Source organism: Lithobates pipiens, unplaced genomic scaffold, assembly GCF_037356315.1.
Source record: "Lithobates pipiens isolate NorthernLeopardFrog02 unplaced genomic scaffold, aLitPip1_a1.2 Scaffold_22, whole genome shotgun sequence".
NCBI lineage: Eukaryota > Metazoa > Chordata > Amphibia > Anura > Ranidae > Lithobates > Lithobates pipiens.
In genome coordinates, this window is record NW_027507784.1 from 187,156,265 (window position 1) to 187,172,895 (window position 16,631).

Below are 16,631 nucleotides of genomic sequence, written 5' to 3' on the forward strand. Positions count from 1 at the left end.
CTAGCAAATAATCAGTGAGCCATAATGTGTGCTGTAGCCTCTAGCAGCCAGTCAATGACTGGTAATGATACTCTAACCTCTGGCAACCAATCGCAAATCGCTGCCTGATCCGATTCAGTAAAACGGATTTGGAGCATAGCTGTCATTTATTGTATGTCTGTTGATTAGGTTTTCACACACAAAAACACACAAAAACTTTGGGGATACTGAACTGAAGTTTTAAGAACTATGCATCATATTCCACGTACACAGGATTTCTTTTATTATGGAAGATCTGTCACTTAGTGCAACAACATTTTGTCTTCACATTTTGACTGATTTAGCCACTGTAATTGTGCAGCTGAGACAAAATTACTGGTTGTATTTAATTTCATGGGACAATTCTGAATTTAGCGACATGTTAAAATCATGTGTACAGAAAAATACTGGAACTGTACTACCTAACCCATAAAGATTAAATACATGCCAAACACTTCCCTATCGTTAAGTTGAAGGTTGGAATTTTTTCATTTTTTTTCTAAAACACATTAAAACAATGTTGAACTGACCCAAAAACCATTATAGTTTCCTATTAAACTAAAAGATAAAAACAGTAATATAGAAAACAATGGACATTTGATACAACACACACAAATCCTACCCAATTCATGTGGCAGCTCATGGCAGAACACAGCTACGGATGTGCTAATTCCCCCTGTAAGCCCTGCACTGAAAGCTGCACCTGGAAACAAGACAAACCATCAGTAACAAAACAGTGACAGTATACTCAAGATCATTACTTATACAGGTCTTCTAACTAGAGGTCGAGCGATATGGGTTTTTCCCTGGCCGATGCCGATATTTAGAAATCATAGCGGCCGATGGCCGATATATGATGCCGATTTTTTTGAGCACAGGTTAGGCCGTTTTTTTTTTTATCCCCCTTTCACACTGAGGCAATGCGCTGGCAGGATGTTAAAAAAAAAAAAAAAAAAAAAAAAAAAAAAAAGTCCTCCAAGCAGCACGTTTGGAGTGGTGTATACAACTCCTGCCCATTGATATGAATGGGCACCACTGCCGAAGCGCATGCAATGCGATTTGGCAGTGGTGCTTCACGGGCGCATTTAACCTCTTCCTCTGCCGCTAGCTGGTTTATATGTGCCCCACTAGCAGCTGAATAGCACTGCTAAAATGATGGTAAAGTGTCCCTAAAACTAGCAGCGTTTTACCATCAACGCCTGCCCGCTCCAGTGTGAAAGCAGCCTTCATAAGCGATACAGAAAAATGTCTTTTTGTAAATTAGTGTATTGAAAGACCGCTGCGCAAATGCCGTGTGACAAAATATTGCAACAACCGCTATTTTATTCCCTAGGATCTCTGCTTAACCACTTCAATACAGGGCACTTTCGCCCCCTTCCTTCCCAGCCCAATTTTCAGCTTTCAGCGCTCTAGCGCTTTCAGTGACAATTGCGCGGTCATGCTACACTGTACCCAAATGAAATTTTTATCATTTTGTTCGCACAAATAGAGCTTTATTTTGGTGGTATTTATTCACGACTCCGTTTTTTATTTTTTGCGATATAAGCGCAAAAAAGCGGAAATTTGGAAAAAAAAAAACAATATTTTCTTTTTTCTACTTCAATAAAAATCCAATAAAATCAAATTTTGTCATAAATTTAAGCCAAAATGTATTCTGCTACATGTTTTTGGTAAAAAAAAATCCGTTAAGTGTATAATAATTGGTTTGTGTGATCACGGACATATGTACGCAAATGATCATGTACATATGTGTGCAGGTGATCACGTACATATGTGTGCAGATAATCATTGGGACATGTGATTTTAGTGGGACATATGTGGGGGACATGTTTTTATTATTAGGGACATGTGTTTTTATTATTTGGGGACATGTATGTTTTGGGGACATGTGTGGGGACATTGTGTTTATACTGTGTGATGTGTTTACTGTGTGGTGTGTTTACTGTGTACACTAGACTGGTGATCAGTGAGTAAAAAGCTGTAAAAAGCAGCTCATACTCACTGATCAGCAGCCGGCTGCAGCGATCTGCTCTCCTCTCCACAGCGATGACTTCTGTGTGAGGAGAGGAGGAGCCGATTGCCTAGCAACCGGCTGTTTGTTTACATCACATGACGGCCGTGATTGGACACGGCCGTCATGTGATCAGGAGGGCCAATCACAGAGCCCTCCTGCCGATCTGAGATGCGCCGTGTCCGGGTGACACGGGCGCATCGGGATCGCGCCGCTGCGCGGGCGCGCGATCCCGCTACTCCTGAATGACGTTCCTGAACGTCCTATCAGGAGTAGGCGGCTCCCACCCGGCCGTATATGTGCATTGGCCGGGTGGGAAGTGGTTAAAAAATATATATAAATTTTGGGGGGTCCAAGTGATTTTCTGGCAGAAAACACTGGATTTTTACTTGTAAGCAACAAGTGTCAGAAAAGATTTAATCTTTAACCATTTAAACTGAGAACTCTACACACCGAGATGAGTTCATTCATTCAAGTGTAAACATTGCATCTCTTAAGAGCCGGTTCACACAGGGGCAACATGACTTTTGGAGGCAACTTGGACACGACTTATGAACACGACTTGGGGCGACTTAAAGTCATGTTGTAAGTCGCCCCAGGCCAGGCGAACTTTGCCGTGGCCAATCAGAATGAGCTGTCAAAGGGGGAACTCCACGCCAAAAAAAAAAAAAACACGGCGTGGGTTCCCCCTTCAGGAGCATACCAGGCCCTTAGGTCTGGTATGGATTTTAAGGGAACACCCTACGCAGAAAAAACGGAGTGGGGTCCCCCCCAGATCCATACCAGACCCTTATCTGAGAACGCTAATCGGCCGGCCAGGAAAGGGGGTGGGGACGAGCGAGTGCCCCCCCCCACCCCCCGAGGCATAGCAGGCGGTGTGCCCTCAACATGGCGGGTGCCCTGGGGGAAGGACCCCCCCCCCCCCCCAAAGCACCTTGTCCCCATGTTGATGAGGACAAGGGCTTCTTCCCGACAACCCTGGCCGTTGGTTGTTGGGGTCTGCGGGCAGGGGGCTTACCGGAATCCGTGAGTCCCCTTTAATAAGGGGGCCCCCGGATCCCAACCCCCACCCTATGCAAATTAGTATGGGGTACAATACCCCTACCCATTCACCTGTGAAGACGAAGAAGAAGACGAAGACGAAGACGAAGACGAGCTAGAAGAAGGCGCGGTGGCCCGGCAAGAAGAATCGAAGAGGGGGACAAGACCCCTGAAGAGGGGGATGAAGAAGAAAGCCAGGCTCCTCCGCTAGTAAAAGAGCTACTAGCATAAGACAGCAGAGGAGTCCGGCGAGAAGACCCCCGAAGACAAAAAACCCGGAGCTGTGCAATGAACTATTTTAAGCCTTGTGCGTTGTGTTTTTCTTCTACTTTTTTTCCACAGGTGAATGGGATTGTACCCTATACTCATTTGCATAGGGTGGGGGGGCCGGGATCCGGGGGCCCCCTTATTAAACGGGGCCCGATAAGCCCCCGCCCGCAGACCCCCGACAACCAACGGCCAGGGTTGTTGGGAAGAGGCCCTTGTCCTCAACATGGGGACAAGGTGCTTTGGGGTGGGGGGGCGTGCGGGCCCCCCCCCCTCCCCAGGGCACCACCCCATGTTCAGGGCACACGGCCTGGTATGGCTCGGGGGGGGGGCGCTCGCTCCCCACCCCCTTTCCTGGCCGGCCGGGTAGCGTGCTCGGATAAGGGTCTGGTATGGATCTGGGGGGGGGGTGGGATCCCCACGCCGTTTTTTCGGCGTAGGGGGTTCCCCTTAAAATCCATACCAGACCTAAAGGACCTCGGAGGGGGAACCCACACCAAATTTTTTTAAATAAATTTGGCATGGAGTTGCCTTTTGAGAGCTGATAATTCTGCGAGAGTCGCCTCCGTATAGACGGCGATCTGACTTGGAGGCGACCTCCATTGAAATCAATGGGTACCAGACGCCTACAAGTCGGATAGAAGTAGTACAGGAACCGTTTCTGAAGTCGGAGCGACTTCAGTAGTGTGCATTAAGACGGCTCTCATTCACTTACATTGATTTTTACATGTAGTGCGACTTAAGGCGACTAGGGGCGACCTGAAGTCAGATCTGAGTCGCCCCTGTGTGAACCGGGTCTTACTCTTTTCTTGGCAGAGAGAGAGGAGGAAAGTCGCTTCTATGAAGACTCAGGCAACGTGCATTCACTTTTATTACAGAAGTCATTTGCAAGTCGTGCTGTAGTTCTAAATCTGCCTTTTTACCAGTACAATTGGCCGATGCCGATTAATTAAAAACTGCAAATATCGGCCGTTATATCAGTCGACCTCTACTTCTAACCATAACATACAAATATCTGTATAGTGCAGATGTATTAGCAAAGGCAGACAAATGCAAGAGATCTAGATATTCATTTCATGAAGAGATGTAGCCCTTAAAACTCAAGTCTGAACTTACCTATTGCCAAGCCGTCACTGAAATTGTGCATGCCATCGCCCATTATAACCATCCAAGCAATACTAGCAATGCCATTGTCTTTCATATCTTTTCCAGAATGACAATGGCCATGGGAATGGTGGGAGTGTTTGCTATGATTGTGTTTCTTTGATACCACTTCCTTTGTATGATTACTTTCATATTGTCCATCATCCACACTGTGATCATCATCATAGGGTCCATCTTTGTTATGGTGTGCCATTACTTCGTCAACTGCAACAAAAACCTTTACAGGAGACTGAAGACTATCAACATACGTCATCTCGGTTTCATTTAATCTCTGGGATTCAGTAGCAGCTTGATCCTCAGTTCCTATATTAAAAGCAGCAAAGCAGAAATAAAAAAACTGAGCAGAATTTACCTAGGGCAAAGTAGTATCAAAAAAGTTTTCATTACTGGGACAGCATAGCATATTACTTTGTCTTCTCTGCACCTTGTATGCACAATACTGCCAAAGCATACCAGTTACATTCCAGTTTTATTATTCCAGGTAAGGTTATAGGTATTTGGAAAAAAGGTACAGTGAGGGAAAAAACGCAAAACCTTTACGACTTGGAGAGGATCTGCAAAGGAGTGGATATGAAGGATGAAGGATCACAGACACTAAAATGTTTCTTGTTGTCAGTAAATGGTAATTTTGTTTGTTCTTAAAAAATTTTCCCACTTCACCTTGTAGAAATCTTTTAATTTGGAAAATTCTTGGGGAGCCTTTCACACATTGAATGCTTGAGAGCTGCTTTCAGATTTTCATTACTGAGGTTTGGAAATTATGCCCATTACAAAACCTTAAAGACACATTAACACTATCTTTACTGCATGCATTACAACTTGCTAAAAACGCATGTGTCCAGGTTCCTCCTCAGAAAAAAAAAAAAAAAAATAGGGCCTGTTCCCTTGCCTGTACTGCAGTGTGTTTTGAAAAATGGGAAATCTATGTTTTTCTGATTTAGTGGGTTAGGAGGCTTAAAGAAGTCAATGGCATTGCATCAGAACAAAACGATAACATGCATTTAGATGCATTAGCACAAGTATTAACAAGCCTTTTTCTTTTAACTGTAACCAGGTAATCTAAAAAGAATTTAGCTGACAGCACAACATGCAACAGATTTTAAAGCCAAAAAAACATCAGAAAGATGAATAGTTATGAATACCGCAAACAATTTCAGAAAAATTTGAATAGGAGACCAACAGGAAAAAAAAAATAAAAAAAATAAAAAAAAAGTATTAGTCAAGAGGGACCTTCATAACCTTTACCTGCTAAGGGCTTGAGTTGTAGCCATTCGGCATCTGACCTCCGATTTAATTTGTGATCGGACAACTTTCTCCCAACTGTAGACTCATCAACTTTAGGTTTCCGCTTTAACCTACCTTTAATTCCCTAAGTAAGAGAAAGCCATTGAAGTGACCATTTGATTTAAGTCTTCCATTCTATCATTTACTAGTCAAATTCTAAAATGATCACAAATCGCACTATAGTTACATGATCACCTTGGGCTAACGACTTCACACAAAAACAAAATGCAGCCACTATTATACAAACACATTTTCAATGTAAACCTTACTGTTTAACGATATTGGTTGGCTGTGGGATGTAGAGTATGCTTAGACTCTTACGTAGAGTGGTCAAATTAGCCAACACCACCCGAACCTAAAAACTAGCATTCACTTTATTTATCCTGTTAAATTTTGAGAACCGTTCAAAATTATCAAGTCTTCACACATTTTTGGGGGATGTCCTCCCCCGCTGCTTCGGAAAATGATCCAATGGCTAATGAGCCACTCAGATCACTTTGATGAGAGTCAGCTGCTGGCTGAAAGAAAAGATACCGGGGTTATGGCTGATAGCTTCAGCCATAACCCAGATAACCCACACACTAAAATTTATATTATATATATATATATATATATATATATATATATATATATACACACACACACACACACACATTACACACACACACACATACATTTTTTTTTTTTAAACACGCATATTGCGGTCAGCAAATGGTTAATGGAGCGCCAAAGTGCCAAGATCATTTGCATCTGATATTGCATGTATGCCTTGTACAAAGATTTCTCCAGATTCTCTAAATCTTTTGAGATTATGTACTGTAGATGATATAAAGTTTTAGCAATTTAATATTGAGGAACATCATGCTGAAATGGTTTGACAATTTTTAGATGCAGCTTTTCACAGCTTGGTGAACACCTCTGCCCATAATTTAAGATGGCCTTTTTATACCTAATCATGTTACTGACCTGTTGTCAGTAACATATTCCTGGAATATCACCTGTTTTTAACAAATAGCGTTCTGCCCTCAAAATTTCTCAGTAAGTTTGCTCGAGCTTCCTTTGAATTTCCGATTTGATTCTGTGCCATATGCTCTGTGTGACTTTGCTTGGTGATCTTATTCTCAAGTTTCCCTTCCCACACTCTGGAAGAGGAACTGCATGAATTAGTATGTCGTTACTGTGTTTTATTGTAATTTATGAATACAAATTGGTTATATATTTTTTCTATACAACTTTCTTTTTGACCGATTTACATCTAAACCCCACCCATACAATCCCTTGGGGCATTTATCCTTTTTTGCTATTCCCAATAGTAAAGCCAGGTAGACTCCCAATCATGGAGCAGTGGTCAATCAAAAAGCTTTAAAATGTGCAGAAAACCGCCACCTTGGCATGCAAACAGCCCTCGGAGGTCCTCCTTAGCTTGACGCGTTTTGCCCCTCCCACTGGGCATTATCAGAAGCTTCTGATGACACCCAGTTGGAGGAGCGAAACACATCAAGCTAAGGAGAACCTGTGAGGGATGTTTGCACGCCAAGGCGGCGTTTTCGGTGCATGAGAGCAGCAGCTCTCTCTAATCACAGGCTGAGTCAGCTGTCAATCATAGCCAATGAAGGAGAGGGGCGGGGCCAATCCATGCTTGGTTTGTCAAATACAAGAGCACAGCTTGGGAGCAAGCCCTCATGAGTTCCCCGATAGCAGGCGGCTTGCTATGGTGGGCACTCGGTAGAGGGGAGGAGCCATGATCTGGGGGGTGGGGTTATGATCCGAGAAGAGGATCATGTTTTGCACAGAGCAGGTAAGTAGGACATATCTGTTTAAAAAAAATTTTATATATATATATATATATATATATATATATATATATATATATATATATATATATATATATATATATATATATATATATATATATATATATATATACACAATCATTTTGAGGAAGAAGACTGACTACCAGTTATATTTGTAAGCGTTGAGGTGTAAGAAAAAAAGTCTGCCTTGTGAAGCAGAAAGTAACATATATAAAAAGGGGGACAGTTTGCAGGCATGAGACAAATCATCTATCATCAGTAGGGGTTGCTTACAATGATCAGTTTTTATTTTTCATGTAAAACCTTCATCCCAAAAGAGAAAAAAAAAAATTACACACAAATATATATACACACGGTTCATTACACCCTATTCCAGGGGAAGGCAATCTGTGGCCCTCCAGCTGTTGCAGAATTACCCATCATGCCTCTGGGTGCAATTGTAACTGCCAGCATGGGAAATTTAGTTCAACAGCTGGAGGGCGTCAGGTTGTCTACCCGTGCCCTATCTCATCACTCTCTGGACTGAGTGCACAGCTTCTCCCAATTACACAGAACGTGGAAATACAATTATTTTAGTAAATAAACAGCTAAATACCTTTTCTCATGGGCAGTATATAGCAGTTTTGCGACTTATATCGGTATCTGGTTAAAGCTCAGAGGAGTTTTCATTCTCTGACCGTCTATGAGGCTGCTCTGCATGACTATTTGGACAATGCCGATTTGTGGTGCATGTGATCAGCACAGGACCAAAAAAAAAAACCAAACACCCCAAAACAAAATAGAGCAATGCATAAAACTGAGCATGTGCAGAGTGCCCCCAAGACTTTGTACTATCAGCAGATGGATTGCAACAGTAAACAGGGAGGATCAGAGAAGATATGATAAAACAGCCTTTAAACAATGCGGAGGAATAACCCCTTAAATTACACAGTGAGTAAAGCAAGCATGCTTTACTGCATATAGAGATTTTACTGTTGTAGGTTTGGTAACACTTTAATGGAGGTTTTTTTAATTTGTAAAGAATCTGCACTATTGATTTAGATTATACAGGGGGAGAGAATTTATATCACTGCACTTACAGAGGCAGGGAAAGTATGTGAACCCCCTTGTACTTAACTTTTTCTGCAGTAATTTGCCATAAATTGTGATCTGATCCTCATTGTCACAACAAGAGACAAAACACAGAGTGCTTAATCTGATGACCCACAAAATTCTAATTTCTCATATCTTTATTTGAGCACACCCATTAGACTTTCACAGTGCTGGAGGTAAAAGCAAAAAATTAGCACTCTGTAGACTTACAATCAAGTGCAGTTGACTTGCATATGGCTGGAAAGGGATACAAAGTAACCTCAGTTTAGGAATCCATCAGTCTACAATTTGACAAGTGGTTTATAAATTGTAGACAGTTTAGTACTGTGGTTACTCTTTCTAGAAGTGGGTGCCTAGCCAAGATGACTCCAAAAGGCACAATACAGAATCCTTGATGAGGTAAAGAACCCACAAGTAACAACTAAAGGCCTGAAGACTCCACTGGAACATTCCTGTTCATGAGTCTACCAAAACACTAATCTTTGAACTGACAGGGTGTCCATGGCGGAGCACAATGGAGGTGGTCGCCTTCCAGAGGGGAAGTTAAGAAGTTTACTAAAATATCCTACAGAGTAATGTCAGGGTGGTTGCCTGCCAGCTGAAATTTAGTAGAAGTAGGGCATTGAGAATGACAATGGCCCCAAGCAAATCCACAAAACTGGCTTCAAAAAAAAGAAAATGCACCTTTTGGAGTGGGCTAGTCCGATCCCAGACCTCAACTCCATAGAGATGCTGTGGAATGACATCAAGAGAGCCGCTCACACCAGATAGCCTACAAATGTGTCTGAGCTAAAGCAGTTTTGTAAAGAGGAATGGTAAAAAAAAATTTCCTCCCGAATGCTGTGCAGGTCTGATCCAGAGCTACCGAAAGCGCTTGCCTGAAGCCATTGCTGCCAAAGGAGGTTCGACCAGCTAAATGGTTAATGGGTGTGTTAAAGGCACAACAAATTAGAATATTAGTGTGTTATCAGCTTAAGCTCATTCTATTTGTTGAATATTGTGACTGATGAGGAACAGATCATGTTGTATGGCAAATTACTGCAGAAAACCTGTTAATTCCAAGGAGGTTCACATACTTTCTTGCCACTGTATTTGGAGTTTAACCAAAAATTAGCAACAAAAACACTGACAATTACTCATGCAACATTGTACCCAAATTAAATTTTTGTCCTTTTTTTCACAAATAGAGCTTTCTTTTGGTGGCATTTAATCACCACTGTTTTTTTTGTTTTGTTTTTTGCGCTATCAAAAAAAAGACTGAATGGTAAGTAAAAAAAAATAAAAAAAATAAAAAGTTTTTTAAAATTTATTGGCAAGTATGGCACAGTGTTGCAGAGTATTGCAGATTATTGGCACTAAGCAGCGCTGTGGGCACTTCACATCCAGCCCACAACGCTGCTGCCATCTCTTCCCCCTTTCACTGTACCGATCGGTACAGAGAGGAGAGAGAGGAAGCGGCGTCATGACGTGACATTGGTTTGTTTACAAGTGATCGCTATCAGCGGCCGTTTACTACAGTCCGTGATTCGCCGGGTCCGGTCATGGATGATCCTGGATGTGCGACCCAGGGGAGCAAGATTCTGGGAGGATGTCCATGGATGCCCTCCCAGAATAAGCCGACCGCGCTGTAGCCGTCTTTTGGCTATGGCCCGGACGGCATGTGGTTAAACTTGTATGCATACCAAAGTCCAATACAATGGAGGCAAAAATTATATTGCTATAGTCTAATTGGCACTGCAGAACATGGTTTTATAAGTTCCATTTTACACAGAATAGCTTCTCTTGTAATACAGAACAAATCAAATTGCTAATAAATGAAACCAGAAAACTCTCTAATCCTTGGGAAGGAAAAGCAACATGACATGCTACACTCAAAGTATTTGGATGACATTTTTACAGGTCTGTGCTAGTCAGCTGGTTAGATGCATTTTGTGTATAAAAATGTCAATTTACTTATTTGTCTATTATAAAAAAAAAAAAAAAAAAGAGAACTTACCCGTTGCTCATTATAGTGTTTAAACATTCGGATACCGTGCTCGACGATAAACAAAAGATAAATTCCACCAAGTGCAACTAGGCCTTTCATAACACCATCATACTCCACCAGAAACTCCTGGTCTTCAACATGGTCTATATCTTTACCGTGTCCAGACTCTTCAGAACCATGATCATGCCCACCTTGTGACTGCAAAAAAAAAAAAAAATAAATAAAATAAATAAATAAAAAAAAAAAAAAAAAAAACACACAACACACAGGGATGTTAAACACAATGAAATACCTTTTGCAGTCTTTAATGCAGAAATACCCAAAAAGCGCTTCCTTTAAAGGAAATCCTGTATTGCAAGAAACATGGACAATGTAGCTGCTGACCCAATCTTCTAACAATACTAGTAGTCTGCCTGACCCTCTATCGGAATTAAATGCAATCAATGACTTCGGCCTCTACAGACTGAGCAAATTAATTTCCTGCAACCAGTGTTAATGGGGGAATCCATCCAGCTTAACAATTGTCTCCTAGTGGGAGGGCAGGGGAAGCCGCCCCTGCCAGAACGAGAACACAATGATTAATGCTAGTGGTTACAACAACCGCTAGCGATAATTGCAAGTAAAACCCGACAAGAAGGTTGTATCCAAGTTGTTCGTTCAGCCTGATCATGCATGGTTCAAACTTGGCCTTTTCCTATTGAAATGGCAAAGATTCAAACAAACAGTCTATGGCTGCTTTAGAACAAGTCATTGCCTCAATTAGCATTTTCAACAATGACTGCAACATTTTGTTCATATCACAAAGGATCACTTTAAATTCATAAGTTGGTTAAAGACTGTTCCCAGCTTTTGCTTCCATGGTGGTGGGTGGGGGGAGAAACCCACACACAAAAGATGTTTCAGCAAAGAAAACAGGAGACCTTTAACCCTTTTCACAGTCAGACATGCCAACACAGCTGGGTATGAGGGTTTTACTCATACTGGGAAAAAAAAAAAAAAAAAAAAAAAAACAACAGAAAAAAAAGAACAATCTAGAACCCCGCTGTCCTGGAACACACATGGAAAGAGTTACCAGCAAGTATAAATCTGGGGCTGCAGGTCAGCACCACCAATACCCAAAGCTCATGTACTGCCACTAAAAACGAATAAGCAGTAGCATGCTGGCCTAAATGCAATCACAGTAATTCAGGAAATGTCCAGGGATACTGAAATTTCTCTAGATTAAGTCTCCAAATGCACCAAGTTTGTATTGACTCAAAAACACAAGAAAAAAAAAAATGGCACGATATTAAAAAAAACATGCACAAGGATTACCATGTTAGTAGAAAACCTGCAACATGTATAAAAGATGGTTCCAACTCTTTAAACAAAACATATGTTGTAGAACAAGAGACACTACATAAATGCAGAAATATATCCCATCACACCCTCTATAGATGAAGTCATGGAAGAGGTATAACATCAGAGTACAGGATAGACACCACCCAGTTCATAAGTATGACATGGAAATGGTCTTGGGGTTGTAAATCTAACATTTGCTGCAACACTTCACACCAGTGAAAATGCAAAGACAAGACATTCCATAAAATGTCCTAAACCTTTGGAGTAACAGACTGTATAGCCATATAAAAAGTAAGCTATGAAAAAGGAGTACAACACTGGGGTTGATTTACTAAAACTAGACTGCACAACATCTGGTTACTATATAGAGCTGTACCAATCCGCTTCTAACTTCAGCTTGTTCAATTAAAGTGGTTGAAGAGTCCGAACAACAACTGCCATCCTCTGTTTTATCAAGATAAAGTACTGTGTGTCCATTTTTTTAAATTTGAATCCTGAAATACCTTTTCTCACAGCACTTCTGTGCGGTCATGTGTCCTTCTCCACTCTCCTTTCCCGATACAAGGAGAGATGGTAAGACAGTACTTTATAGATCTTAATAAAATAGGATGGCAGTTATTTATAAATGTTATTTTCAAGCCACAGGAAAGAGTGGCAGGAGCGGCGGGGAGGAGATCAGCTCACACACAGGCTTCAGAACTGGAAGGAAAAAAAAAGGAAGGAAGGAAGGAAGGAAGGAAGGAAGGAAGGAAGGAAGGAAGGAAGGAAGGAAGGAAGGAAGGAAGGAAGGAAGGAAGGAAGGAAGGAAGGAAGGAAGGAAGGAAGGAAGGAAGGAAGGAAGGAAGGAAGGAAGGAAGGAAGGACATAAACCGACCATGGTATCATGGCTCAACAGCCATGATTACCGTGGTCAGCACCCACAGGAGGACACAACAGGCAGGATCAACTAGGTATTTTACAGCATAGGAACGGACAAATGACAAGGTATAAGCACTATGCTATAGATCATGCCTTAAGTAACAGAAGATTTTTCTCTTTCTGGGGTTACAGCTGCTTTAAGCTTTGACAAAAATAAAAACACAAACCCCGGAAGCCAATTGTTTCCTATGCAGGACTGTACCAGATTTTGCACTCTCCAGTTTTATTTTTTTCCTTTTGGGATAAAAGTTTTGCATGATGAAAGTACAAGTTCAGCCTAAATCCAACTCTAAATCTACTGGCAGACACATTCTAAGACTAATCTAATCCTCCATTTCCCACAAATAGAGCTTTCTTCGGTGGTATTTGATCACCTTTGCGGTTTCTATCTTTTGTGCTATAAAGCAAAAAAGAATGTAAATTTTGAAATTTTTTTTTTTTTTTTTTTTTTTTTTAGAATTTTGCTATAATAAATGCCAAAAAAAATAAAAAATCTCTTCATCCGTTTAGGCCAATATGTATTCTTCTACATTTTTGTTAAAAAAATAAAAATATGTAGAAGAATACATATTAGCCTAAACTGTATGTATAATTTTTTTTTTTTTAACAAAAATAAGGAACCAAGTCCCACTCCCTTCCTGTAATGAAGGGGGGGGGTCCTGCAGGATAATCTAGCAAAGAATTCTACACTAGGGGAGTCAGGTAAGTAAAGGGGTGGGTGGAAGGAGGATAGCTAGGGAAACGAGACCTCCCTCACCCAGGTTCCAGGCAATTCAGCTCCTACAGCTGGAGGAAACAAAAAAAAAAAAAAAAACTGCCCAGTTCAGCAGAAGGACTCCCTTTTATTTGACTATGAGTTTACTGTTCCAGTTGGAGGAGTTACCTACATCTTATATGCTGTCCGGGAAGACTATTTGGGAAAAAACACCATTGTGCAGCACGGATTAACATGATTATGTCAGTACAGCATCTTATTCCTGGAAGCAGGTGCCGATGATGGGCGAGGTCTGAACAAAAAAGCGCGTTTTTTCCAGGAGAAAAACAAAAAAGCACAGTCCAGGTGCATGTGTGAAAAATTACCCAGCATTTATTTTTTGGATGTATATATTTTTCACTAGTTCACTTTAAGGCTACTATTAATGGGAAAAAAAAAAAAAAAAACCCCATACACAAACTTTACATGTCCTTTCCAAAACATTAACAATGACATACATGAGGTAACAGATGAAGTAGTGCATCTCCACTTAATGTTCCCACTGCTAACGCAACAAGGAAATTCAAAAGGAACTTAAAGCAGCCTTGGTTTATAATTGGAATCAGAATAACACCAAGCAAGGATAGCAGGCTGATCACAGTGATGGAGAAGAAGCCATAAAGCCACACTATAAAAAAGGAAAAGAAAAATCACAAGGTTAGGAAAAATCGCACAATACACACTAATAAAGTATGCTTGCTAGTTTACAGTTTAATGTGAATGTTTAATGTACTGTCAGTTAACAGACTTCACAAATTACATTGTTAATTATAGTTTGAAAGTTTTGATTTGACTGTCCTATTTTTGATAGGATTGCTCTTTATATCTTTGTTACCAAGTAAAAAATATGTTTAGTCATACGAGGAAAAGATACAAGACCACCCAAGGAGTGCATTCTTTTCAGGAGGTTGGAAGACCTGTTTACGTGATCTGCAAGGAGAAGCAAAGTATAACCAATGCATAGTACTGCACAGAGGGAAAGGAAAGCATGCTTATGTATAGCAGCTCCCACGTCTACAAATAAAATCTACGCACAGAAACAAAATATGTTTTGAAATGCTAAACTAGTAGTAGTATGTAAATCAGACTATAAAATATTCAATGTGATCATAACTAAGTAGTGTGAATGGCTTGCTAAAGCGGGCGCACCCAATAGACCATCGCTAGTAAGGCCCCTTTCACACTACCGTTCCTTTCAGGCCCGCCTGTCAGTTTTGCAGGTGGACCTGAACGGATGCTGCATAGAGCGTCGGATGTCAGTGGTGACAAGTCCGCTGACATCCGACCCACTCCGATCTGAAAAAAGTGTGACGGAGGAAAAATATATTTTTTCCATCAGTCATCGGATATGGCGACGACGGACCGCAGTGTTCGTCATCACCCAATCTCCCATAGGGGAGAGCGGCGCTGTGACAGGTCCGTCATCTCCCTGCTCAGTGGAGATCGCGCCGGCAATCACCGCTGTGCAAGCGGATATCCACGGGGCGGATCATCACTGATCTGCCCCGTGTGAAAGGACCCTAAGGGTATGCATTCCGCTTCCGCGTGCGAGCACATAGGGGTCACTTTCAATTTTTTTTTTGAATTTTTATATTTGCACTTTCCCTTTAAAAAATGTTTTTGATCCCTTTTATTCCTAATACAAGGAATGTAAACATCCCTTGTAATAGGAATAGCACATGACAGGTCCTCTTTACAGGGTTCACATCTCTCCTCCAGGCTGGAAAGCCTGAAGTGGGGAGAAAAAAAAAAAAAACACAATCTCAGCCTTTCCAGCTAAAAACACAGTAGTGTTTAAATTTGCTGAAAGTAATAATGCTGCGCCCGGCCTCTGAAGGTCATAGAGATGGCCGGGACCATCTGGTCCTCTATGGTAAACTGAAGTAACCGAGGGCAGGGGGTGTTGGCCACTGGCTGTCCCCTCCCACGCCCTGTAAAAAACAAAAACAACAATCAAGCGGCCAAATAACCACTACGAATCACACAGTGTGGAGGGGGTTGGTTTGTTAAATCACACAATCCAGTGGCTGTAGCCACTGGGATTGTGTGAGAAACTGAGTGAGACTTGTGTAAGATTTCTGCCTGTCAGATGAGATCATTCGGGTGGCTCCGCTGCTGTCGGATCGCTCTCACTGAAGACAAAGTTGGTGAAACACCTCTGGGGGGAGATACTCTTGAAATGTGCATCACGAACAGAATCAGAATGTAGGCGTTCCACCCAAGTCAGAGTAATCTCAATTCTCAAAGAGCAGTCTGACATTTGGTACCGATATGACGGACAGGACAGGACAGGACAGAAATGTATGTTTGTGCCCAAACATGGTGACACATGTCCTGTAACAATGTCAGGGTGTGTGCCACACAGGATTCAGCGCCAATACAGCTTACAGGCTGTCCCTGTTCTTCCACCGGTATCAGGGGACTGTCCCTCTGGGATATAAACATCTGTAGAGACTGAGCCCGAAAATTGCTTATGCTTTAGAGCACTGAGGCCAAGCAGAGAAAGTCCGTTCAAGTGGTAATACATGCATCAAAGCAGAAAAGGCTTCCTCCGTAGACAGAGGTCCATTACTTAAGGACACTAGTGGGAGGCAATGCTGGGAGTGGAGAATGCTAGGTGGTGTCAAGCTTTGCCATTTTGCCAGAGTCCAATCACCTGGATCTGCAGCATAACCCAGGAGTGTCTCGTGTCCTGGTATTGGGGGGGGGGGTTCTGCTAAGGAGACAGGACAACTGTCAAATCTTGGCGAGAACCTCCTTCCCTGAGCCAGGGCAATAAAAATGGTTCGTGGATGGGTATCCCAGCATGACAATGACCCAAAACACACGGCAAAAGCAACAAAGGAGTGGCTCAAGAAGCACATTAAAAAAGGTCCTGGAGTGGCCTAGTTAGTCTCCAGACCTTAATGCGATACAAAATATGTGGGGGGAGCTCAAGGT

The 16,631-nt window shown here is 41.8% G+C and overlaps 1 protein-coding gene across 1 annotated transcript in view; it reads right to left on the reverse strand.

The window, feature by feature from the left end:
- SLC39A10 (solute carrier family 39 member 10) overlaps positions 1 to 16,631 on the reverse strand; it is a 99,022-nt gene that overhangs the window by 23,001 nt on the left and 59,390 nt on the right. Inside the window, exons 5-9 of the mRNA XM_077448740.1 lie at positions 14,150 to 14,319; positions 10,688 to 10,876; positions 5,747 to 5,870; positions 4,454 to 4,804; positions 641 to 721 (exon numbers count right to left, since the gene is read on the reverse strand). Of these exons, the coding sequence (XP_077304866.1) occupies positions 641 to 721; positions 4,454 to 4,804; positions 5,747 to 5,870; positions 10,688 to 10,876; positions 14,150 to 14,319 (915 nt within the window). The remainder of the gene's footprint in view (positions 1 to 640; positions 722 to 4,453; positions 4,805 to 5,746; positions 5,871 to 10,687; positions 10,877 to 14,149; positions 14,320 to 16,631) is intronic.